The sequence below is a fragment of the Parus major genome, chromosome 4A (assembly GCF_001522545.3).
Source record: "Parus major isolate Abel chromosome 4A, Parus_major1.1, whole genome shotgun sequence".
NCBI lineage: Eukaryota > Metazoa > Chordata > Aves > Passeriformes > Paridae > Parus > Parus major.
In genome coordinates, this window is record NC_031772.1 from 8,089,541 (window position 1) to 8,116,506 (window position 26,966).

A 26,966-nucleotide genomic window follows, 5' to 3' on the forward strand; every position below is an offset into this window, starting at 1 on the left:
CCAGCCCTGCAAGTTTCCATCTGACAGTGGGGATGGCCATTAACCCCTGCAAATCCACACAAGGGTTGGTTTCAAAACGGGCTGCACTCAGGAGTAAACTCAGTTTCTGCTGAATTATAAATAGGTGGCTTTCTGCAGCCCAGCTCATTCAGACAGGAGCATTTCCAGCTCAGTTCCACTATCATTTAGCAGAGTTAATAAAATAATTTTGGAAGTTCAGCTTGTGTGTTGACCTTGTCCTTGGTGCCACCTCAGCAGTGTTATGGGAGCAGGTGCAGAGTCCCACAGCTGCTCTGAGCTGCAGGAGCAGAGCTGCCTGTGGGGAAACCCAACCCTCCAGTACTCAGAGCTGTCAGACATGGGGTCATCTGTGTGTTTTCCAAGAAAAGCTGTCAGGACTGGGAGGGAAAAGAGAAAACTGAGGAACTGTCTAACAAATCCAAATGAGCATTTCTGGTGTAGGTGAATTCAGATACCTGGGGTCTCTCTTGCCAGGGTCTGTACATTACAATGCTTTGGTTTCTCACAACCACCCCCCAATCAAGCAACGGGTAACACATCCAGAGAAGAAGCTGCTCTACAATCATTTGATGGGGTCTTTCCAAAATATTACTCCCCAGTTTTGAAAGGCACACGAGACCATCCAACATCCACCCCGCAGTACCACACATCTGAGCTGTCCAGAATCTGCAGGAAACAGTCACAAGCCTCTGCAGATGGTTTTACTTACTCTGGTGAGGTGTTTTCACTGATGGCTGTCAAATCACATGGATAAAAGTCCACAGTCAGAGAGTAGAAACTAGAAGTTGAACAAGGGGCATCCCACCTTCAGCAGGAGCAGCGCAGGTGGGTTCAGGGGCTGATGGCTCCCACCACAGCAGCCATGCACAGCATTTTGCAGAGGCATTAACCAACAGGGATGGTTCAGAGCCAGGAGGGGCAGCCTGCACTACATACTTGATCACAGCAGACTTTCATTCACTTACTCTTGTGATGAACCCAGTTACTTGCAGCAGTTCAAGAGCTGTTTTCATAAAATAACCTGTGGTCAGGAGGTTCTCCTGTGCAGCCACTTGACAGCACAGTCTTTGCTATTGACATCAAACATGTCACCTGCCCCACCCCCATCCTCCTTCAGGTAGATCACAAGGCATTAGGGGCTTTTGAGAAAAAACAAAAAGTAGTATCAATAAACAGATGAAGAAAACAAATCTTTCAAGCCTTAGCTGATAACTGGCTTCAGAATAGATTATTAATAATTGTAATAACAAATAATAAAAAATTGTTTCACTTTATGTGTAAGGGAATACAGGCTTCCCAGGTGGCTTAGAAAAGAAACAGGAAAGAGAAAGGTCTTCCTCCAGCAAATGGAACTAGATGTGTTCAAATGGAAAATAAGATGTGTCACACCCTCTGATCCAGTCCCTGGGCAGGCCAGGCCAAGGGTGCACCCCCAGACTCTGGCCCTGCTCTCCCCACATCCCCAACCAGAACCTGAAGAAATGGCAGTGCTGGTTACTGGGGAGCTGAGGAGCCATCCTGCTGGGCATCACCTCTCCCTGGAGCTTCATGGCACTCCTGCTCTCAGGGCACTGCTTTTGCCCACCAGCTCCAACATTCAGGGCTTCTCCCAGCAGGTCCCTCCCTCCACTCCCAGCACTGTGCCTGTAAGATTTACCAGCACAGAGGTTTCACTTCCCTCTTAGCTTTCATGTTTGCATCGTACACATTGAGATTCTTCTGCTTAATCCTGACCCACTTCCAGTGGCAAAGCAGTAACAATGAGCACAGGGTGTAATGGTTTGGTGCTGCAAAGTCAGCTCTACATGGGGTGTAGGGAAAAGACTCAGAGCAGAAAGGCTTCTGTGAAAAGCAACTCCAGTAATTTTTAGTTTGTTTGCTAATTGACAAGCTGATTTTAGACGGCATGAAAGACTAACTGCTATTCGTTTCAGCCAGTGAGCTGTTAATGAAGCTGGAATTTGTCCTAAAGACCATATGGCACATGTCATCTCTATCAAGTTATCTAAATTCCACAAAGTCCACATTTATAAGTATGTAAATATGGAAGAGGAAAATGAAATGTGATTCTTTAAGAAGCATAGTTTCTGCTGTAACCCTAAGTTCCAAGCTGCAGCTGTTTATTGAATGGCATTGGTCTCTCATGCCACATGATGTTAAGACAAAAAAATTCATCTTAATTTCAAAAGGACAGCACAAATGAAGAGTGAGATGAAGAATGTGAGGCATTTTAAAGCTCCCAAGCTGATGCCTGTTCTAATGAAAATACTGGTTTACAATGAGGATGGGTTTTCTCTGGGGAGGAAGTAAGGATAGGGAGAGCAAACAAAGTCACAGCTTTTTTCTCGTCACCATTCCTGAGTACAGGACACACACTTGGTGACATGAAGAGATCTCAGTCATGTCCCTAACTACTCAAACCTCTGCATGGCCCAGCCTGCCTGGAATTAAACCTACAAAATGTCTGAGAAATATTTAGAGCCTTGGCAGAAAACGAGGGGGTAGGGGGGAGACAAAGAAATCCCCACTCTCTCCAAAATCAGTGGTTGATGAGTGCTAAAACCAGGTGAGATCACTCAGACATGTTCTACATGCAATGATTGCAGCTCTAATTTGTCCTATGCTTTGGAGAGCCAAGATTCAAAGTATTCTGATGAACAACCAAAGATAAAAGAGAAAATCCTTCCTCCATGCAGCTGGGGGAAGGTATTTTTATGGCCCTGCTGGTCCCTGCCCAGAGGAGCACAGCAGCACCTGCCTTCCCAACATCACACTCCATCCTTCCAGCCTCCCAGAGCCGGGGGCTGGAGCCCAGCTGGGGCAGAGGTGGCCACAGATGGCCCCTGGCTCTGGCACAGTGGGGACTGGACCCATCCCCCAGCAGGAGCAGGGATGGGATTTGAGGCTCCAGTGCCTTGGTGCAGACAAGTACACTTTGTTATTCCATGGTGTAAGACAAAAGCCACAGAGCAGGGAATAATGCAGAGATGTTTGGATTTTCCTTTCCCAGCACTGTCTCTCTGCAGGCCAAATGGAAATCTCCTGGGTTATAACACAAGATAAATTTGACAGGATTGTAAATCAAAGTTGTCCTAAATGGCAGAGCTGCCGACAGCAGACATTATCATTCAGTTGCATCTGATGTTTCCTTTTCTTTGTTTCTGCTTGCCATGGGAAGAAACATCCTCTCCTTAAAAGTTCTGTAAAGTGAAAAGAAGCAGAAACCCCAAAAATATCTGAATTATGAACCAAAACCTGACATTTCATGTTTCCTAGGTTTGACTAAATGTAGTAATGCTGAAATAACAGAAAATATTTTTCAAAAGGCTTAGGAAAAAAACCCAGAAAAGTGTATCCCCTAATATTCTATGCATTTTTAAAACAGTATTCAGAATTGACTAGATGGAAAACACAGTGACTTAGGGGAACTAGGGCATCACTTATGTGATATGAGCACTTGAGACATCTCATATACACACAAAGTATTAATAGTGTGGAATATCAACAGAAATAATCTCTCTCTGTTTTGGGGACAGACGTAGGGATTATTTTATTGTCTTTATTTACAGCAACAATCCTTTCATTGTTAATATCCTCAACTCCTGACAAACCATGCCTAAGGGACAGCAGCTCTCTCTCCCCTTTCTGGAAACTTGGGCTGTGCTTTAACTGCAATTAGGAAGCTGCTTTGATTTTCCTTCCAAGTGCACTGCTCCTGACCCTGGGAGAGGCGCTTTGGTCACACAAGGTTGTTCCCCTGAAGACGGAAGAACAGTCCCAAGGAGTCTTTCTGGGTAGGAAGGGAAGCTCAAAGGCAGGGGCCAAGGAAACCTCAGCATCAGTGCTTCACCTGCACTTAGGAGCAGGGAATACACATTCTATAATAAACAGTAGGCACTCCTTGCAATTACCTATCTGAAAGAGTCAAATATTCAAAACTAAATTAGCAAGCACAGGCCAAAGCAATCTGCATTTAAATATATTAAACAGGGCAGACCTCTTCTTCAAAGCAATCTTTTTCCAGAAGTGTTTAATAAAAGAATGACCCCTCTTTACCCCAACTAACAATGCAACACCCATCAGCAGGAATTTTATGAGTCTGTGATGGTATTTATTGACAGCTGTCAAACATTTGGGTAAAAATATGGAAAGATACACTGGTAGGCACTGAGTAAGAAACATGGGGAGGGGACTCAGGTGATCAGTGGTGCGTTTATTTCGGTGCATAAAACATGTAAGGAAAATTATTTCCACATTTCTAAGAAAAGGTTACAAGCAATGAAAAACAAATGGAAAAGAAACCAAGCAAATTTTTTTACAGTAACACTGAACAAGGGAGGTAAAGGCAAAGTTATTAATTCAACAGAAGCTAAGTATTTTGGAACAATCCTGGTTATGAGGAACACTGGTTAAAACAGAGTAAGTCTCCTTTATTAATGAATACTGTTCTGTGAAACAATGTTTAAAATCTGAAATGTTCCTACAGGTGTTTTTCCTGCAGTGTTGTGCAGAGAGATGAGAATAAACAAACTTGTTGTATACTGAGAGCTGGAAAGTGTGACCCAACCCTCCCACCATCTCCATCTGGGCACAGAAGAAAGAGCAGAACCAAAGGCCAACAAAAGCTGTGGTCACCCAAGGAGCTCCTGTGTCTGCCCCCTTCCAGAGCACTCAGGAGCTCGTGTGCACAACTCTCTTTGCAAAGGGGACGAGGACACTCTGGTGGTCTTGAGAAGCCCAGGTTACTAAAATTTCCAGCCTGAGAGATTTGCCTCCTGCACACAGATTTCCCTGGGTTTGGGAATATCTTGCAAAGTAGTGAGGGGCTGGTGGGGAATCAAATGTCAAAGTCATGGCCTTCAATCCACAGCTTGAATCCACGATGTCTTCAGCCCCACAGGTACTTCAGCTGAAAGAATCCAAGCTCAGATTTACTTTGGAACTCAATCAACAGGTAGCAGGGAAGACAGGAGGTGCTATTCCACAAGGAAGCAGTAGAGAATGCTGTGGTCTGAGGGAGAATACAGCAACAGGCCAGCCAAGACTGCAAGCAGGTACAAACAACTGGGCTTTGACTCACTTCAGCCAACTAAAAGTTATTTTAAATATATATATATATATATATAAATATATATATATCAAAGTTCTAAACCAAGATGCATTTCTCTTCCAGTCCCAAACACATTTTCATCTGAGATCTTTTCACGTTGCAAAATGATTTCTCCTAAATGTTTAGGGAACAGGGTTCCAAATAGGAAGGGTTTAATAACCATGTGAATATCCTGACACCATGAAGCTCTGAAAGAGACACCTGAACCTTTTGCTCCCACTGCAGACTCAGAGAGGCATTTTTACTCATTTCATGAATAAAAAGTTAAAAACTCAAACAGCAGCAATAAATACTCCTAAAGATGGGGAAAAAAACCAGCACTTGAGCCAAAGTAATACATATAATAGGAGACCATCCCCTCAGGAATGTCAGCCACTTATGGCTCCTGCTGTAGCACCACTCCCAGCTTATCTGGGCTACATCTTCTATACAAATTACCAGGTCATTAAAGAACTCTGAAGGACTCCTGTATGTCTTTGATGGTGGAATTCCTGAAAAAAACAACCATGTTGTTCAGGTTGTGAAAACACATCCCACCACGTTTTCCCCAGAGTGGGTAATCAGCAGGTCCAACAGAGCTGGACATCAAAATATGGAGCCTATGGACTGAGAAAAGAAGTTCACTTAATGACCTGGAAAAGACTGTCAACAGGAACAGCTGAACTGGTGACAGGCAGGAAAGCCATTCGGATTTCCTAGCTTGCTCTTGAACTGCAATCACCTTTTCACAGCTGAACTGGTCCTGCAATACTCACCAGGCTAAAAACTTCATCAGTTAAGCAAAGTATAACTTTGCCCTTTAAGACTTTTTTTCTGACTGCATTTGCACAAAAAGAATCATTATTCACATTTAAACTAAAATACAAAAGAAAAAATACCCAATAAGCTACATATGGTGTGCAAGTAAAGAAGACTTTCACAGAGCATGGAAAGCATAAAGTGCCACAGGAGAGCTTTGCTCTCCCTCCAGATCTCTGGGTACCCACCACACACAGCCCTGCAAGCCACGAGGAAACAGGACACACATTACTCCTGCAACATGCACACACCTTTCACTAGCTTAAAACTGATTCTGTATTTCCAAGAATGCACAAACTGAATGATGAATACATTTATCAACAATGGGCTGTTTTGTCCCTTGATGTAAGGACAGTTCCACTAAAAAAGCTTCAGCTTTATCTGTCCTGATCAGGAGCAAAGTAACAGAGATGTCAGCTACAAAAGCAAAGGATTAAAAAACCAGTGACCAGCAGAGTCAGACACCAGTGCAAAGCTGAGGTAATCACCAGCTGGAGGGCAAATTAAGAAGGAACAGTTCTGGTAGGCAGAATGAATTTTGCAAAGAAAAGTGCCATGATCTTTTCTGACCAGATCATTCCCAACTCTTTGGTTAAAACTTCTCCAGATATTTGTACTGCACTTGTTGCTGTGGTATTGAATTATTTTTTGATGTCCAACCAGCCCATCAGATTAAGACTATAAACCTTTAGGGAGAACTTTTTTTATCTGGATGCAAAGTACCCTAATCCATGATTGCCATTATTCCACTACAGGAGCAGACTCCTGGTTTGAGCTTCTGACTGTAACTAAAATGCTATTCCTCAGAGATCCCACCCCCTGCCAGAAACAGAATGGGCAATTTAAAAATAGCACTGTTTATAAGAAAACAACTCACTTTTGTCCTGAGAACAGGTAAAGTGATTTTTCCACCCCAGGGGCCTGTAGAGCCACAGCCAGGCTGTCAGCTGTGTTCTGCTGCCCTAGTGCTCATCCCTTCAGCACAACTCCATTATCCCAAGAAGCCACAGAACTGGCTGGATCCTAGCAGGAATTGCTTTCCCTGGACCAGGTTCTTGGACTTGACAACGTTCCAAGGGGAGGGGAATTACAGAAAAATGGATATCTGCAGATGATGAAATCACTGATGTTAACAGGGCAAAGAAACTTTTGATAACCTGGATTTTCCCAGGTCTTCTTCCCCATTGTTCCTGTTCTATCTCAAAACACAGACAAAGGAAAATGGAATCTCAGATGTCTGGAGTCAGAGTGCTGAGTTTTGCAGGGATATCAGATGGGCCTTTGGGCAAATGGTACACAGAAGTGAGCACTTTTGGCATTTGGTGCTAATTTGGCACCAATATTTTGCATCACTGGGAGAGGACAGACAGCTCCTGTGGCTCTCCCAGCTGGCACACCATGTAGTCTTAATTTCATTCAAGTCAAATAGCTGTAATTGCTTTTTATCCAGATGCTTTTCTGATTTAGGTACTACAGCTGCAACATGAGAGAATCCAAGACTTATGAAGAAGCAGCCTGACTGGAAATGGAGATGAGAATTTGCTGTATCCATGTATACACCTACAGCTGTGGATTCAGAGATGGAAAGGGGTTCTTATGCTCTGGTTAAGAAAGATGCAATGAGCACCAAGTCATTTTATACTACACTACAGAAGAAACCAGTTTGCAGTTTGGGGCAAGTCTTTGATGTTTGCTTTTCAATCCTAGTGAGTAAATGTTAACTAATATCATTATAAATATTTTAATCCATGGGAGGTTTAAGAAAACAACAACAAAACAAACAAACAAAAAAACAACAAAAAACCCCAACAATTAATTTGATTGAAGCACTACATTTAATCCACTGATGACAAAATGTTCAAAAATAATTCTTCCACTTCATGTATAACAGATAATGAGTCACTTAAAAAAACCCACAAAAAACCAAAAAAGCCTCAACATAGTGGCCACATATCAGCTCCTAGCTATTCGATGCTCAGAAACAAAACTGACATCCTGGCTTTAAACCACCTCAGAATGATCAGAATCCATGTTAAGCTTCTTTCAAACAGAGAATACCAGTGAAGATACTCACTTCTAAACACTGTCCCTCATCCCAGCATACAAAGAGCAGGATATATTTACATTATCCTAAAGAAATTGAAACTCCTTCAAGTACTTTTCAGTTTAATTAATAAGAGACACTGAATTTGGATTTCAGAGGACTTAAACTCAAGTAGGGTCTAAAATCTTGTCTGGAAAAAAAATTAGTAGCATGTGACACTTAAATGACTGACAAATCCTTAAACAACAGAGCAACATTTTTCTATCCAGTGCTTTGCACAGCATAAGAACAGTATTCTTAGGGTGATGAGTTAATTTATCTTCACTGGCCAGTTTCCAGGACTATGCACTGGTGCCACTAATTCCACCTGCAACAACCTTGCACAGCCCCATGGAATTGACTTAAATTTTTTTATAGAAGAAGAATTGCTTTTGATTTTAACCAAAACAATTATGAAACCTAAAGCTTACATGTAGATTTTGGTAGTGACCATTACTGTTGGAGTCCATCAGGGCAAGGGACTTTGGCCCAGAGAAGAGGAATCTCCTTTAGTTTTGCTCACCCACAATGCCCCTTGGAAAGTTACATATTAATAGTACTAGAAAGTTCTATGGTTTCTTTGTTATTATTGGTTTAGATTTGCTGCATTGTTTTACATGTTCCTAATACTTGTTTTTTTATTGGATCCTTTCCCTCAGGCTCTGCCCTCTACCTACCTCATATGAGTTACTCTCTTACCCTGAACCCTGGCCTTTTCTGTCACCCTATACATGCATTTGTTATTTTGGATATTAAAGTATTATTCTTCAGTCACTGAATCGTGCCAATCCCTCATTTATTCATCACCCTCTCGAGGACCTCTCACCAAGGATCCCAAGGTGACACCCAGCCAGACCATCTGGGCCCAGCATGCTACACATTACTAGTAACCTGCACAAGGAATAAATATCATTATCCAAAAGTGACACCACAGTAAATCCTGCTGCTTGATGCATCAAGCAGGGACAAAACACAAATAGCAAACTCCCAACAAAAGTCTTCTAAGTTTTACTTGGTTATTATTAATAGGTAACACAATAAGCTGGTTTAAACAGTTTTCCCCAGAGGATGCCCCAGTGACTGTGTTCATCAGCAAAATGACTTGTAACGTGATGGGAAGTTCAGAACAAGCACAATGACATAATCAGAGCTGCAGTTTGTCAGCAGGGCACTGTATTTTGGAGCAGGCAAAGATTCCTGTGAATCTGCGAGGCTGCACACATAAGCAGGAAAAGGAAAAAACATTAGGACTGTTTTTTTCATCAGTCCATAACAATAAAATTAACACATCAGACCAAAATAGTTTCTTAAAAGTAGGTCAAAAATACCCATTCAGGATCACTTCTGCATTGGTTTCCTAGCAAATTCATCTACCCACATGGATATACGTAATGCGTATCCTGGAGACAGTGAGGCAGAGGAAGAAAACCAAATACATTAATGAGGTAGCTTAGACTGGGTAACTGCAGTTAAAAGTTTTATTGAACAAAAGAAGGTAAAACGTGGTAGTCCAGGTTCACTGAGGAAAAGCAGCTCTCTCACTGAAGCTGCACTTTGTGCTAAATAACCTTATTAACTGAGACTATACAGAGGACACATTATGCAAGTTATCTCAACAGCAAAGGAGAAAAGGTAGATTAAATTTGATTGGATGGAACCTTTTGGTCAAATTCAGTGGCTTAAGTTACTGTTTCTAGCCCTTAACTACCCATATTCAGTACAGCCATACAACAGAATACACTACTGCACTGAACTCCCATCTGTTAATGGTGTGTGCTCCCATGAAAATGGAAGCCAATTCCTGAAACAAAAAAACAAATTAAAAAACACAAACACGTTAAGGATGTTTTGTTTGAAGCATCATTCAACTGACTCAGGAAAAACACTTGATATATTGTTATAAAAAACTCCCGGCCTCTACAAGGTCCGCTCCTGTACAGTGCTAATATTTTAAAATTATTTTATTTCTTCCCTCTGCCTAAGAAACTTCATATGCTCTGAAAGCACCCACAAAGTCAGGTGGGTAAACAGATATGTCAAAAATACTCTGTGTAAAGAGGGAGGTAGCTCAGGCCCCTTGGCAACTTTCAGACAGTTCACATTGATGTGGTCTACCTACCCTTGTAATCTGCAGCCAAAAATGAAAGGAAAAAGGTTTTCAACATGAAATTTAGTGACATGTTCAATACAAATTTGACTCACTAGGCTCCCAAATGTAAGCTATAAGGTACCTCACACCCAACATACAACATTTATAACGTACCTAGCTCATACATTTTATAGACAATATCCTCTCATTTGTTAAACATTTGGCTCGGGCGAGTACATTTTTTTCTGTTAACCACTTGAGAGACATTCTAGGCCAAACAAACAGCACAAATAATGCCAAAGTCTTTTCTTTTTTCCAGTAATTGTATGAAATGCCGTAGGCTAAGCCTAACAGAAACTACTGAAGAAAAATAATAGACCTCGTGGTGCAGTGCAGAGGTGTAACTACAACATGGTGAGTCAAGGGATGGTTCTAAGGTGCTGAAAGAGGAGACTCTCTAGACGGTGACCCTGAATTGTCCTCCGGAGGGAAAACAGTGAGAGTGCAGGCTCGAATGCCACCAAGGGATTCTGGAAGGTCAAATACTTTATGCCACTCATCTTTTTCTGGATCGTACTTCTGAACTATTTCCACCATGCACCGGTTATTCCAAGAATATCCTCCAACAACATAGATTTTATTTTCAAAGACAGCAACCCCAACATCGCTTTGCCCACGTAACATGGCGGCAATTGGAGTCCACTGGTCTAGAGTTGGTGAGTAATATTCACAGCTTAGAACATCATCATAATCACTCGTTCCTCTAAAGTGATTTCCACCAATAACATACAGCTTGTCTCCCACAGTACACATGCAATGCAGACCTCTGACCGTCGTCATCGGAGCTTTCTGAGTCCATTTGTCTGTGTCAGGGTCAAAACACATGAGTTCCTTTTGGAAAGTATCATGGGTGATTCCCCCTAAAGAAACAAGACACATGTTAGAGTAGTGCTCACCCTAATAAGCATTAAATAACAAAAATACATTTTACTGAAAGAATCCCATCTTCCTTAAAATTCCTTCACTCTAGCTTAGATTCCTATCACAGAAGTACTCCACTTGAAATGACATTTGTTCCTTTAAACAGGAATATGGACAGAAGTCATGTCTCACTCATCTCATTATACAATTGATACTGGCAGATTAAAAGAAAAAAAAATACTGTTACGTGTGCTTCTATTTTGCAAAATTATTTTTTTGCATACGTTCATTCAGTTTGCTAGTTTTGTTTCTCACCATCAAGGATCCATTTCCCTTTCAAATTTTGATACTATGCCACTGTGGTTTAAGTATCACCTAGTAGAATTTCCATCAGAAAACATTTTTCATCAACTTGAAGTGAATAAAAAGAAGACACTTTTCAAATATTCTTCAGTTAATAGTTACCTATGGTTCCCTCTACATTTACCTTCTCCATAGCTCCCTGCAAATTTGGAGAGGTTTCAGGACAAAAAGAAAAGAAAAATCTGTGGGATCTACATGAAAAAAGCACAGCAGACACCATATCCATGTGCCACCTGCAGTAAAACAAGTGAAATGGGAAAAACACAAACTGACAACAGTTCACTTAATGACACAGCAATTAGGAGCTCAATGGACTTGCTCACAGGAAAAGAAGCACCTGTGTGGGAATACAGCTAGAGAGCAGAAGTGAGAGCACTGCTAAACTGGTGGCAGAAATGGACAAGGTAACTCTGCTGGGCCATAGAAAGCAGTGCCCTGAGGAGGAAGACCAGGCAGTGTGAGCTTGGCACACTCAGTTTATGCAGGACCTGCACACCCAGGTCTGTGCTAGCCTGTAGTGAAGCAACACTGTTAAGAAACATAGATATGGTTGTTACAGTGAATATTGCTTAAGCAAGTGAGCTATTTTTAGCTACAGCTGAAAAGGTATAAATGTTAAGCTCTGTAATCAATAAATCGACTTCTTGCATGGAAGTGAGTCCTGTCTCTTCAATCCCCTGCCACACCTGTACCTTACAGTAAATTCTAAAGCAAATTCCTCCTGGTCTACTGGCACAAGGGCCCCTAAATGAAGCTGCTCCAGCACATCTCCCCACCAGCTCTTGTCAGCTAAGCAACCTTGTCCCACCTCCTGCTCTGAATTTCAGCTTAGTTCTTAAGAGGACACCCTTTAAAATTTCAGTAGGAGAATATAGGCCTGTGATCTCTGCAGTGATCACTGACAGACAGATTGAATCTTCTTTAAAAATTAAGCTATTAGCAGATTTTCAGGCAACACATTTGGGAAAAAAAATGCAATGAAACTACAGCCTCAGTGACATACAGGACCAAGCATATTCCAAATTAAAAAAAAAATGAAAGTACAGTTATCACTTATATACTATGATTAACATGAGAACTTAGCTCTTTCCATTACCTCAATGAAGGCAAATGCTGCTCTTTAAAGTAATAAAATTCCCAATGCATTCCAAAGTTTATAGGGAAGGTATGTTTAATTACATTGTTATATTATATCATAATACATGTTATAATTATTTAATACTGTTATACACAATTATAATTATATATTATTACAATATTATATTTAATTATATTGCTATATATTTTATATGTGTGGCTACAGAAAACTTTATTCTGATCGGTAAAGTGAGTAAGTGCTTTGCAATTCAGAGCTATTAAATTACCAAGCATAATATTATCTACAATAATGTTGTCAGAGCCTGCAATGTATGTGCTGTTTGACTGGCTTCACATGAAACTGCATCACTACTGATACCATGGCAATCCTACTCCAACCACAGACTAATTTGTACTGTCTGCTGCTGAAACAGAAAAAGTTAGATAAATAATTGTTTCCCAGAGATGATATCACAGGCATGATTTACCTGAAATATACATTAATCCCCCATAGACTGTTCCAGCGTGACCATAGTGCGGTTCATTCATTTTTGCCACGTAGCTCCACTCGTTCATTCTGGGGTTGTAACATTCCACAGTGGCTGTTGGAGACAAATGAGAGCACAGAAGTGTTGAAACCAGCATGGAAGTTTGGTGCTGAGCTCAGTGCAGTGGCAGAATCATTCACAGAGGAAGTACCACCAAGTAACACTGTTCAGTCTCAAGGGAATTATTGAGCACCACCACAGAAACACAGAACAGATGGGGTTGGAAAGGGCCTCTGGAAATCATCTACTCCAAGTTCTCTGCTAAAGCAGGCTCACCAACAACAGGTTGCATAGGATTGTGTCCAGCTGGATTGTACCACCAGCAAACTTGCTGAGAGAACACTTGCTGACTAATTTTCTATTGTATTGCAGTGTTTTATTAAGGATTTGCACAGCAACATACAGCACAGCATATGCACATCACTACATCAATTTACAAAAGCCAAGCTTAAAAAAAAAATAAAAATAAAAAATGAAACATCTCTGAATCTGGAAAAGAGTTTGGCAGTGCCTGTGCTGATACACAGTACAACTCCTGTACAACCCCATTTGTGCAGTTTTCTCTGTGAGTTAAAAATGTTAAAATGATCAAGGGCTTTATCAGATCAGGAATCAAGAGGACAGTGCAAAGCCCAGGAGTCAGCACAGGATGGATTCCTGAGAAGGAAATCTCTCTCTGACATAAGATGGGAGAGATGCAGGCTGCAGGAAAAGGGCGTGCAACAAGCACAGGGAATACAAATAGAAGGCAGATCAGAGAGGCACAAGATCCTCAAAAACCCTATAATATAATGACTTTATGATGCACAGAACAATTGTCAATAATTATCTTAAAGACAAATTAAAACTAATTTTAAATAATTAAAGATTGCTTAATCTCTTTTTATGAACTATACATGGGAAAATCAAATCTGTCTTTAAAAGTGGCATTTTACTTGCTCTAGAACAAGTTTTTTATTGAATCAAGGGTAGAAAATATGAGTCAAATCTATGGAATGCGCGATGGTGACTTAACAGTGCAGGATTACACATCAACTGAGAGAGAAAATACCCTTAGAATCTGAGACACTTGCCATTATAAAGGCAGAACCTTTAACTAACTAAAAAGTTAGTGTTAGTTTAAGCCTAATTACAGAATTATAGACCAGCCCAGTAAAGAACATCAGATAGTAAAACATAGTGAATATACACCCTAACTCCAAAGCTATTTTAAAAAAATCCTCTGGATCATTTTGGAAGAATATAGCTGTGGTCTTGGACTACATTAACAATAAAAATCCTTAGTCATGAAAAAGTTAGTATAGAGCACATTAGAGTGACCTTCTGAATTCTCTTTTAGTTGCTGTGTAACATCCTTATTGTTGCAAAACGGGTGATAATACCTAACTCCATGCAATTAGTGTCTCAAGTACACACACTGAAAATAAAAGCTTCCAGTTCCTCTGTCAGAAACACTGACAGCCAGTTCAGCATCACCTAAGGCTAGAAGTGAAAAATTAAAAGATCTATTTTGCACATAAGAATTGTTAAATTGTTCCAGCACACTGGATTTGCTTCAGCTTTTCCCCACCCAGGAACCGAACTTTAAATTTATGAAATGCAGCAAAGTGCCAGTCCCGAACGTTAAGCTCATGAAATAAGGCAAAACACACTGAATTTCTGCTTTTTTTCTAAACAATATTATATATGTTGATTTGCATGTATAAAATTATTAATTTCATATTCTTGAAACTGTTTCAAAATCGTAATGAAATCTTGAAATGCATCTGGTTCTGTGAGAGTGCCTCACAAAAGGACTCCCAGTTCTTCCATCTCAGGAATGTGTAAGATGGACAAAAAAAATAATAAACCAATGCAAAGTAACTCAAGTTGTGTCTGTCCACAGTACTGGTGATGTACCAAATTTTTTATTTAAAAAATCTGGCCAATATATGGGCAAGTTCCCAAGTCTACTCTAAGAGATCTGCCTTGGTTGTTTGGGTTTTCTGAATAAGGACAGAAATCTCCTCTTAAAAAGAAATTGTATTCTTTTCCTTTCAATATGCTGCAGGCCTTCTGTATCCCATCCCAAGGACTTAGCCATAAATCCAGTGAATGCTGGAGATGCTCTTTTGCCCAAAGAAAGGTCTGTAGGCACAAAGAACTGATTCCACAAATGACACCTAGAATTAAATCTGAGCTGTGTTTCTGTGCAGTGCCGCCTTGGCATCACAGGCAGTTTTTGCCCAATCCCCAAATAAACCCATGCTCACTCTTGTAAACATATTCATCCATTCCAATATTCTTTTTTTAAAAAGGAAAGCTCCTTTCCACTCTGCTCTATTTAGCAATCAGAAGCAAAGATGTGCAGAAATTTCAAAACCAGAAAGAAACAGATTTGATGTGCAAGTAATTACAGCTGTCCCAGTTCCACCCCTAGAGCAGCCCCTTCCAACCCGCCCTTCGCTGCTCCTCTGCACCAAAACCACAGCTCTGCTGCTCCCACAAAAACTGCATCCCCCTTCCCAAAGTGCTTCACTCTGCAGAGAGGTGAGGAACTTGTATTTCTAACACACTCCAAGGACAGGAAGAGCAGAGGGTGCTCAAAGGAAGAGCAGAGGATGTGTAAAGCAGCTGCAGAGCCAGCAGCACCCAGATGAACGTGACATTCAATGCTGGACAGTTTTATCTCACTCTGCACTCTAAACTGCATTTGAGAGAGAAGCCACAGTAAAAATATCCCTTTAGCAGAAGACAAAACATGTAGAATTGGTACCCATTACTACAATCACTATCACCATGTTGTAAAGACATCATTTATCTGAGAAAGGATGATGCTGAGTCCAAGAGCCGTCACTTTCTGATGTGACTTCAAAACTGTCTCAAACATTCCCAGTACAGCTAAAGTACTGTCTGGCACTATTTCAGACAAACCATTCCAACTCAAATCTCACATCCACTGTGCTCTAAAACAAAGCTAACCACTTTCCAGCCAAAAAACCCTACTCTTCTATTAGATTGATCCATATACTTGTTTCCCTGTTACCTTGCAAGGTCATTCAACTTTTCTCTTTTAGCAAGATATTCCTCTGCACTGAAAAGAAAAAAATATTCAAAATTCCAGCTATTAAAGCTGCCCATAATTTTAGAGAGACATTTCTAGAAAATCTCCAGACAGAGCAGAGTTCACAAAACACTCTGAAACTGCTACTTTAATACACCTAAGTGAGAGTGATGGATTCAGTCTTCCAACACCATGAATGATTCAGACAGGCTTTATTTATGTTTAACAGTAGAACTTCTGATGTGCTCATTACCATAATCCAGGGGAGACAGGCCTCATTTTAACAGAATTAAGCAATCTTAAAAAGACTCAAAGTTTTGGCAGCCCCGAGGGATGTTCAGCCTGCACTCATTTTATAGTGCCATCTGTGATGCTATTTGAGGAGTATACAGATATTTAACACTTCTGTGTCAGTAGCTTCTAAAGTGTCTTGAGGTCTGTTACAGCAGCACTTAGCAACTCTGTGAAGTCTCAAAACCCAGACTCTTCATTTTGTTATATTATTTCTATAATACAGCTTGTTCCTGTAAAACTCTAAGCTCACTTGGTTAAATAGTTCTGACTAATTTTGTCCTAGCATAGCAAGGAGCCACTCCAAAATAAGTTTCTGCACCAAGAGGTCCTCGAGTTGACACTCTGGTCTGATATTCACGATACAATTCTGACAGTAAACAGCTCAACTGGATACTGGTGCATATCAATCAACAACATTTAAAATATATTAAGTATATCTTCATATACATACATATATATACATATATATATGTACACACACAGGGGATGTTTTTACATAAACAAGGAGTGTTCAACATCATATAGGGCATCTAGAAAATAAATACCTTCCAACTTGACGGGCAGAGGGTCAAAAGAACAGCTAACTGGCCTGCTGGTTTTCTCTTTCTGTCTTTATTGCAGAGTGCTGAATGAATCTGTAATTTAGTCACAACCCAACATCCCCTAGGATGTTAGGAAAAACCAATTATTAAAAACCCCAAACTCTACTCAAGCTTATCAACAGCAGAGCCTGGAGTATCTGGAAAATACCTAAATGCACAAGTTTTCTAGTACTTACACACACATAGCTTCTGCCATCATCAAGCACCACAACTGAACTCTTACAATGAGCTGCAAAAATCTCCTTGTCAGAAGAGCAAAGAGTCTCCAGTGTTCAGTGGAATCCACTGATGTGCTGTGCTTCACAGGTATCTTTGTGAGCCACTCCTGCTTTTCTCTTTGTCTCTTTTTCCAAAAGTCTTGTTTTTTCTGCACACCTGCCTTCTCCAGGCTGGGCTCCTCCCCAGCCCAAGCGCTGTTCTCCTGCCTTCAGGGAATACCTCCAGCAGGTGCCTGCCTTGACATTTAAAGGGAATTAACCAGAATTATCTACAATCCTTCCAGGAGTGCTGCTTAATTCTGCATAGCCCTAAGCTGTCACAGGGTTGATAAATCTGAATTATAATATCATAATTCAGAATATCAAAAGGGTACATTTACCACATTCCAATACATGTACCACATACATGGAAATTCACTCGTCCTGTCCAGTGAACCAAACTTTTCTCAGTGGCATGAACTGGTAAAACTGCAGCTCATTATTACACTAAAGCAAGTATTACAGATGTAGAAAGTGGCATTTACAAAGTTCTCAGAAGATGAAGTATCTGAAAACTCTTTTCAGAATGTTTGATAGAAAGCTTCAAAAAGTATAATTTTTATTCCTGTGAATATCAGGGGGGGAAAAAAATTTCATTTTAGTAACTTTAATCCTTTGGCCCTTTTTCATAAGAGCCAAGGGGGGAAAAAAATTTCATTTTAGTAACTTTAATCCTTTGGCCCTTTTTCATAAGAGCCAATCTTCCAGAAAGCTCAATTCGGGTTTTGGGAATTTTTCCTCTCTTAACAGGAGACTGAAATTAGTTTGAACCCAAGGGCAACTTCTTTAATATCTGTCCAACATACATTTGACCTTCTCTTCTATGAAAAGCCTGAGAGTTTTTCTCTTCTGAACAGAATGGGAAGTTTAAGCTGGATTGCATCTTCCAGTTGTCAAGGTTTATGAAAGAAATATGAAAATGAAAAGTGACTCACCTCACAATTAACAAGGAAAGAACCTGAAGCCCCAAATCAAAGCATCAGATAGCTACAATATTTAGCATTTAGAGTGCTCTTCTCACAGACTGATCCAGTGGCGTTTTTCAGGCCTGTGTGGAAATTGCTACAGCATTTAATGATATCTTTACAAAAGAATTTTAGATAGGTGATAAATTTTGTATTTTAATTAAATAAAGTAGAAGAGTTGAGGTCAGCAGAATGCTACTGCTTGATCTAATTTAAGGTAATGCAGCACTCAAAGCCTCCTTCACACACAGGTTGCACTGGCTTGGTGACAATATTACTTCATATTGATTTTGTCAGACATGCAGCTTTTTCACTGACATTTTTATAACTCTGCTCTGCTCAGATTGTACAGTGCACAAGGTCAGCAATCTGATTATCTGGTATTAATTCATACTGTTAGAAAATAGCTCACTGAAGCTATACATCAGGTTTTCTGATGCCCAAAGATCAATACATGTTACTTTGTACATTTAGTCCTTCGGAGGATATTGAGATTGTTGAGGGTGCATTTTTAGGGAAGTGATACGTAGTAAAAAATTCTGAAAACCTCAGGATCTGCATCAGAAAACAGCTGTCTAGGGAAAACAAGTTATTGCTAAGCAGTTTTCCATATTTTTAGAACTGGAGGCATTTTTAAACATCCCATTTCATCAAACATTGGAATGGATTTTAAATTTCTAGGAAAGCCAGGCCACTTTTGTATGGTGGAAGCAGTGTACTGTATGTTTCCTATGAAATCTGCAACATGACAATGAATGAAACCTGTGCATGTGAATAATGGAGGTGCAGGAGTTTTAAGAAGCTGCAGATCCTTCAGTAGAAATCAAGTTTTGCATTGTTTCAATTAAAAGTTTCTACTGCACTTACAGGTATCTGCATTTCTGAAAAGCAACTCTTCGTAGCAACACCACAAAGGGATAAGGGATAGCTGAGTACTGGGCTGAAAGCAGCAAACTAAATAATGAGATGTTTCATCTGGTTTAGACAGAATACTATCCTGAACTTCCAAGCATAATCTCTGTGACATTTTAATTTTAAGGCACAGACAAATTTACAGCTGAGTCTCCTATCCCAAATTTGACTAAATGCTAGCCACTATGGCTTTGCACAATGCAGTGGATTAACAGGGGTCATCCTCTGCAGATTTTTTCCAAATTAAAATTTACCATGTATTTACTCTTTGTTTCTATCTTGTTTCCTGGAAACTGATAAGGGGGTTTGTTCTTCTGGGGTTTTTTTTGTTTGGTTTGGTTTTAAGGTTTTGCTGTTGTTGTTGTAGTGGGAGTTTTTGTCTGTTTTGGGTTTTTTTGGTTTTTTTCTTTTGGGTTGAAGGTTTTTTTTGGTCAAGCCAAATTCAATATCATTTTCAAGGGGGAAAAGAAGAGGCACCAGGACCAAATCATTTAGTCATTCGTACAAGCACCTGTGTACTCACAAGATCACAGGTGAAATATAACATTTTAATAACAAAAAAGTCCCAAACATCAGAATACTTGAATCTCACTAAAAAAACAAACAAGACAAAAAGACAAAAACACCAAAAAAAAAAACAACCAAAAAATAAACCCAAAAAAAACCAACAACAAACCCTTGACATTTCAAGTACTATTCCAGAAAATTTGTGTCTTTTAAAATGTAATGCTCATTCAACAGTGAGTTTCAGCCAGAGCCATTTGTCCCTTAGGAATGGATTTTGTTTCTCAGCTGAAGCAATGATTAATTTTTTTCTTTTTAAAACTGCATTTATATTCCCCCACACTTACACAGGCAGACATACATGCTTACTTCATGTTTTGTGGTAAAGGCCAAGACATTGAATATTATGCATCAATATACAAGACATATGTATTTGGAATTATTTTTTTTTTGTGGAATGCCTTCTAAAATTAACTTTTAATAGTATCCAGACAAATTTCTCTCTGCATTTGCAGTATTTCCAGAAAGCAGCAGCACCCCAATCACTTCAACTTGTTTCTCTCCACCCATTCCCTGGGCAGCAGGGGATTTCCAGGCCCAGCAAAAGGCAGGGACTGGCTCCAGGAGGACTCACCTAGCTCACCCGCTGCATTCCGACCTCCAACTGCATACAAATGTCCTTTGAGGGCACTTAGGTGGAAGAAGGTCCGTTTCTCGTTTAAAGATGCCACTTGCATCCACTTGTTGTAGCGAGGATCAAACCTGAAGACCGTGTCGACCGCCGTCTTTCCCTTGGTGTCGTAATTGCTCTGGCCCCCCACCACGTACAGGAAGTTCCCGATGACGGCGATGCCGTGCTGGTACCTGGGCGCGTCCATGGGGGCCAAGGATTTCCACTCGTGGGCCTTCTCGTCGTACATCCGTAACTCCTTGCTGACCACCAGCTGCTGCCTGAGCACTCCCCCCAGGGTCACCAGGTGCGTGCTGTCCGAGCGGATCGCCGTCCGCTCCGACTGCATCACCGGCTGCATGTACGGCATCATTTGGTAATTGCTGGCTTCCAGGAGCAAGTTGACGCAGGTGTTGTCAGTTCTCATGAAGTCCACTGTCTGAACGTAGTTAATGAGATCCTGGGGTGTCATCAGGGGAAACCTGATGTTCTTCATGAGCTTTGCAGCGTACTCCATGCGGGGTTCCTCGTAGCGCAGCCAGCGACATGCCGCCTTGAAGAGCTCCAGTTCAGTGCAGTGCTTAAGGCTATTACTTGAAAGCACGAAGGCAAGACGTTCAAAGGGGAGTTTCACAAATTCACCAGTACTTAATAATGCAGGGAAGTTCTTCAGGATGAAATTATTAACATATTTATCCACTTCTGTGAGATTGTACGTGTTGGCAATTCGCCCAACCTCAACACAGTTTTCCAAAGAAACCTATTAAGTAAACAGAGAAAGGAATCAAAACACTTTCTTAATTTGGTGTCTAAATGATAATGTCAAATGTAATGAATACTGTAGAATCAGCAATATTTCAGCATTTTGCAGTGCTCAAGGTGATTTACACATGAGCAAATATTCAATGCACTATATATATATTCATGACTGCAAATGGAGACCAAATTTATTCCCTATTCTGAAGAAGGAAAATAGACAAGTAACAGGCAGATGGCATATATTATGTCAAATACCTTATACAACGATGAGGCATAGCACTTATATAGCACTTCATCTTTGAAAAGCTCTGAAAACATCTTTGTAAGAAAGACATGTGGAAAATAAAGTTAAGGGAGAGGTGATCACCCCAAGGTCACAGAGAGCAAAACAAAAGTCTCACCATTAGACATTTTCTGACATTATTAAAATTGCATCGGCATAACAAAACCAAAGAGAATGGCACAGCTAACCCCTGTATGCCACATATTTCAGACAACTTATATTTACAGTGTTCAATCTCATGAATACATTCCCTCAAAACAAACAAAAATGGATCTGTAATAAATCAAAGCAGTGTTCTTACCGACTCTGTTCAAAATTAAATACATGCCAAAAATAAGACAAAGGTAGTGATTTCAGCTTATACATAATTTTTTTAAAAGAATGAACCTAGGATGATTTCCTGTAAAAATACTCAGCTCATTAAATGCTTTAGCAGTATGGACCACACCCTAATTTAACTCAGTACTCGAGTGACCGTATCTTGGTCATCATCTCTTTTACCCTGTAGCTGCATCTACCTTTTTATACCTTTGGGTCCTGAATTTCTAAGGTCACTTGGGATCCAAGGCACAGGGTGAAAGAAACATGGGGCACAACTTCTAGTGGGTTTTCAGTGAAGCCAGTCAGCTCATTTCAGAAACTAGTACACCTGCCCAGCAAGTGACTCAAATGCTTCTTGTCGAGAATTGCAACATTTTGCATTCAAACCTTACTCCAATCCAAGCTTTGCTTACACTTGTTCTCATCTCTCTGCATGTCAGTCCTACTCAGTGTCAAGCATTTCCACAACTTTGTGATTCTCATTACATTTGTAATGCCAGAAGAATTTAAGCTTATAAATCTCACAGTTATTTTAAAAAAGATTATAAAGATTGAGGACTATGACCCGACCGGAGCATAAGAATTCAAAAACCTTCAAATGACCTTCTGTTCATGACAGAGATTAGAAGATTTTAATGCTGTATAACTCAATCTGATCATTGTCCTTTAATACCAGACAATTCAAATGTCTAATGAGTACAGGAATAGGAGATTTTCTTGTTTCACTAGAAACTGATCTAACTTGCCCTAGAGTTAAGATCTACAGCCATCCAAAGTCTTCATTCACACATCCTGAAATGCCAACTAATCCTGTAATCAGGTCCTATCTATAAAATGAATGTGCAGCAGACTGGCAGGAGTTCTATAATGAACTGAATTTCTGCTTTATATACACAGAAATAATCTTTATATTACAAGGCAGACGACATTGTTTATATCGAAATATAATCACACCAACTAGCAACAGCCGATAAAATATTCCCTGACTGGTTTTGAGGTATCAAATAGGTTGCTCAGAGAAGCTGTGGCTGCTCCATCAAGTGTTCAAGGCCAGGCTGGATGGGGTTCTGAGCAGCCTGGTCTAGCAGAAGCTTCCTGTCCACAGCAGAGGGTTTGAAATTTTGGATGATCTTTAAGGTCCCTTCTGACCCAGGCCATTCTATGATTCTAATTTCTGTACATTTCCTTTTAGGTATTTTCATTTACAGAAATTAATTGCATAATGGAAATAACAGCATAGCATAAATTAATTAAATTTAAAAAAAAATATTCTTACTTCTAAAATTTATTTCAAGTTGTATTAGAAAATAAAGCAATGGAAAAATCACCCTTTAAGAAACAGCTGACTTGCAGTGTACCACAAATCTTAACTCTTGCTATGTAGTTATTATACTTAAAAATCACTTTGGAATACATGGACTGGCACCAAACTAGAGAGATGTAGCACATCAAAGTAGGCAGGCAGGTATTAATGCATACAGGAAAGGCATGCTTGAACTTAAAAGATCAAAGCAAAACCTGCAGGTTTTGTACAGGTTTCTGTACCATTGGCACATGTTTAGGATGCAATGAATTATTTGGAGCTACTGCTGACTGGATGCCACTTATCAAGTGCCCAGAGTGCATCGAGTTATGTATTACCATAATTATGTTACCCTGTAAATCTATGCAACTGAGCATATTCCTGGACTTCTTACATTTGAGAAATTTATTGACACATTACACACTGCTAATGACTGATAAACATGACATCAGCAGTTTCCAGTCAACCCCTGATTCTCGGAAAATTTACTTTATACTGCCTTTATTAATCCTCTGGGGCTGTATTGCACTCAGAGTTGTTTTTCTCATGTATGATTGCAAGCATTTCCCATTATGCTTATGAAATTGTGCACTATGTTTGACTCACTAACAAATTCCACCACTCACCTCAAATCAGGGCACCATATTAAATATTGTCTTAAAGGTTACTTTTCTTGCAAAATTACTATTACCCTCTTTACTGTGCTCTAAGATAATGTACGAGGTTAAATTATATTACAAAGACTTAAAAGTCATAAAAATATATATTCTAGAAATTCTTAAATCCTTCCCAAAAAATATCCTTCACAGAAAGAAGTGCTATAGCTACTTCTACTTGACTATTCAAAACTGGCAGAGTTCAGAACAATAATGTTATTTAAATAAATACTTGAGTCACCCAAACATTGGGGATTTTTAGTTTTTTTACAAGTTTGACTTATGCTATGGTTCTGTCTGGAAGTCAATCAAGCAGGAGCTCTTGAACTGATATTGTGGAAATCCCACTGTAGTGAACAGGAGGAATGAAAATATCAGGTGAAAATATAAGACCAACTGTACAGTGTATCCCATAACTGCTAAAAATACTCACAAGGAAAGAGCTAAAACCATAAACATTCAAACAGCTAAGCAGCTCCACAAGGAGCTGAGAATTTCATTTAAATAAATCCTATTTTACATGGACTTTGACTACTGAGCAGAGCTGCTCACTCACATTACTCATTGTAATTGCTCATTACAAAGCACAAGTTGCAGAAAATACTAAAAAGCTTTTGAAAAAAGAAAGGTCAAGCACAGCACCGTGTTATGACAGCCTGAAAAACCCAAAGCAAAAGCCAAAGTACTTTCTTGAGAAAGCACTTCACTTAATTCTTTGAAATTTTGAAGCAATCGCTTCCCAAGCTCTCATAGAAACTTAACTGACTATAAAATACTACAAAACTGGACACAGCAAAATGATTGTGAGTATGGGAGCCTTGGAGAACAGCTCAGGAAAATGAACATGCACAAAAAAATCAAGCCCTCAAACCCAGGAGCACAAAAACATCGGGTACCTCACTTGGTTTTGTTTCAGAGACACCAAAGCACTCAATGCAGCACATCAAAGGGTCCAAGTGTAAAAGAGCAAACACACCCCTGAAACCCTCAATTTTCATGTGGGTTCCCATTGACAGAATCCCAGAAAAAAACAGAAATTTGACCAGCTCAGAAAACAGAATCCATTGTACCCCTACAGTGCAAATTCAAATTTCTGATGGCTGTCAGAGCTGGTCCCAGGGTTAAATCCCACAAAACAGATTAACTTGCTCCATCCTCAGATAACAAAGTTCTTTTGACAAAACACAATTCCAAGTATTAAGCCCTCAATATTTGACTATTTCCTAGTAGTTACAAAAACAAAGAACCAGATTATAGAAAGAATAATTTTTTTTGCAGGTACATCCAAGACATTAATTTTCAATGTTTGGGAATGTTTCTTTATTTACAGTGTAAGAACCCTTTCTCCCATTACCCTGTGATTTTCCTAAGTACTGTAATTCACTTGGGTAAGTTTCTCATCTTTCTCCATTTTGTACAATAATGCTACTTTTGCAAAATCTGTGTTGTGTCCAGAACTCACTACTCTGAAAACATTTCCACAACATTTTTATGATTTTTAATTACATTACACTTCGGTTAGATGTGAACATGAGAGTGGTCCTAGTCTATTGTACAGCTATAATTATTTAAAACCAATATTAAGACTGAAAACATCTCAGGAAGTATTCCATTGTTTCTCAGAGCAAAGATAATCAGAGCAATGGGCTACTTGACAGGAGGGGTGTAAATGTAGAGCAAATACAAAAACTTTCAAGTCAGCTACAATAGATAGTATTCTTTGAAGGTCTCCTTATTTTTGTTACACAAATTAAGCTGTTACCTTGAGCTTCGGGTTTTCTTTGTAAATATTTCCAATACCCTCTTATAAAGTACACAATTACATTATGCCTTACATAAACTGGCTTCTATAATCTCTTTAATAATGGAATCCCCAGATAATTCAAAGACAATTAAGCTTTTGTCTGGGAATGGTTACCTCAGCTCTCAAGCCAGTTAACTTCAGTAGAAATAAGCTCAATACTTGCTCAGAATATTCATCTAAATTACAGAAATGCTCCTTCAAAAAGAAGCTCATTTGCTCACCAACTCCTGGTTCAACAAATTTAGAAGTCACTCAAAAATTCTTTATATAAGAATGCTAAGAACATAACTAGGCTAACAGAAAAACCTCAATTTTGTACTTCCTCTACAGCTATACCATGAATGAGATTGTCCCCTTTGATATCACTCTAAATGAAAGTCTTCCTGAAAAAAAAACCCAATAAAATTAAAAGAATTAATAAAATCTTCCTTATTCTTTGAAAATGCAGTATCAAACAAGGTATTTGTTATTTGAACAAAAGCAGTGACTGAGTCAACATCACAAGTGAGCACATTTTCAGATAATGAGCATTTTAAACAATAACATGATTTAATATGGAAAAAAAATATTTTCCTAACAAAGCAAAATAAACAAGCAGCTGCCCTACCCAGAAAGGGGAAAGGGCAACACGGTGTCCCCAGGGCTCAGCTCCCCTCAGAGCCCTTTTCAAGTACCTGATTCAAAACAGCACCAAGACCTTTCTCCAAGTTGGTATTTACAGTAATGTCAAACCTGGAGAAGCATCATTTTGGAAGGTAAAAAAACACTGAGCAACATAAAATAGATGGGGTTGGGCTGCAGACTATTAAGTTGAATAAAACATTATCACAACATGATCAGATGACTGGTCAGTTAGAAAATATTTCCAAATTAAAAGCAAAATGGCATTATCAAGCCTAAATATCTCTTAACACATCATATGAAACAGATTGCTGTTATTACCAGCTTGAAGTTCTCTGGTTTGCATAAATTTCCAGTTAGGGAAGGTCACATTTCTAGGCTTGTACTCTGCAGAGCAATAGGAATACTTGCTTCTTTATTTCTCATTACAGAACTGAAAAGATGAACAATTCTAAATAATTTTGTAACTCACGTGGAACACACCAGTCTCCCTGTTAAAGTCAGAGTTCTAGTGAGGTTTATAAGGTTTATCAACATTAGAAAACCTCCAGGAAACATTAAAAATAACTGCAGAGTGTCTGTCCAGGCAGAACTGCTGTGACAGCCCAGCTCCCACACCACTGCTGTTCTACAGCCCCACAGAGCAGGTGCTCCTCACTGCTGGCAGGACAGGAGGGCAAGGAAAGGTGCTGAGGGATCCTGAGTGATGCTTTTATACTGTGTTTGAGTCAGAAAACAGGTGAGTGCACCCCCTTTGAGATGGAAGGGCTGTAACTACAGGAACAGAGTGAATGCAACCGAAGCACACCTAGTGAATGCAGCAAGCAGAATAATGCCAAAGGGAGTGCAGTCATGCAGGGAGACCCTGAAACATCAACAATCCTTCCTTTCCATGTAAGGGAAGAATTTTAATGTGGTAAAACTCTTCTGTCAAACTCATACTGCACATAATAGTCGGAAGA

At 39.7% G+C, this 26,966-nt stretch overlaps 1 protein-coding gene across 6 annotated transcripts in view; it reads right to left on the reverse strand.

The window, feature by feature from the left end:
• Window positions 1-4,214: 4,214 nt before the first annotated feature.
• Window positions 4,215-26,966, reverse strand: part of KLHL13 (kelch like family member 13) — an 81,706-nt gene continuing 58,954 nt past the window's right edge. For all 6 annotated transcript variants that reach the window (XM_015626611.1, XM_015626616.3, XM_015626615.3 and 3 more), the window contains 3 exons: window positions 20,222-21,017; window positions 12,951-13,064; window positions 4,215-11,021 (listed from right to left, as the gene is read on the reverse strand). In XM_015626611.1, coding sequence (XP_015482097.1) covers window positions 10,534-11,021; window positions 12,951-13,064; window positions 20,222-21,017 — 1,398 coding nt within the window. In that variant the 3' untranslated portion in view covers window positions 4,215-10,533. The remainder of the gene's footprint in view (window positions 11,022-12,950; window positions 13,065-20,221; window positions 21,018-26,966) is intronic.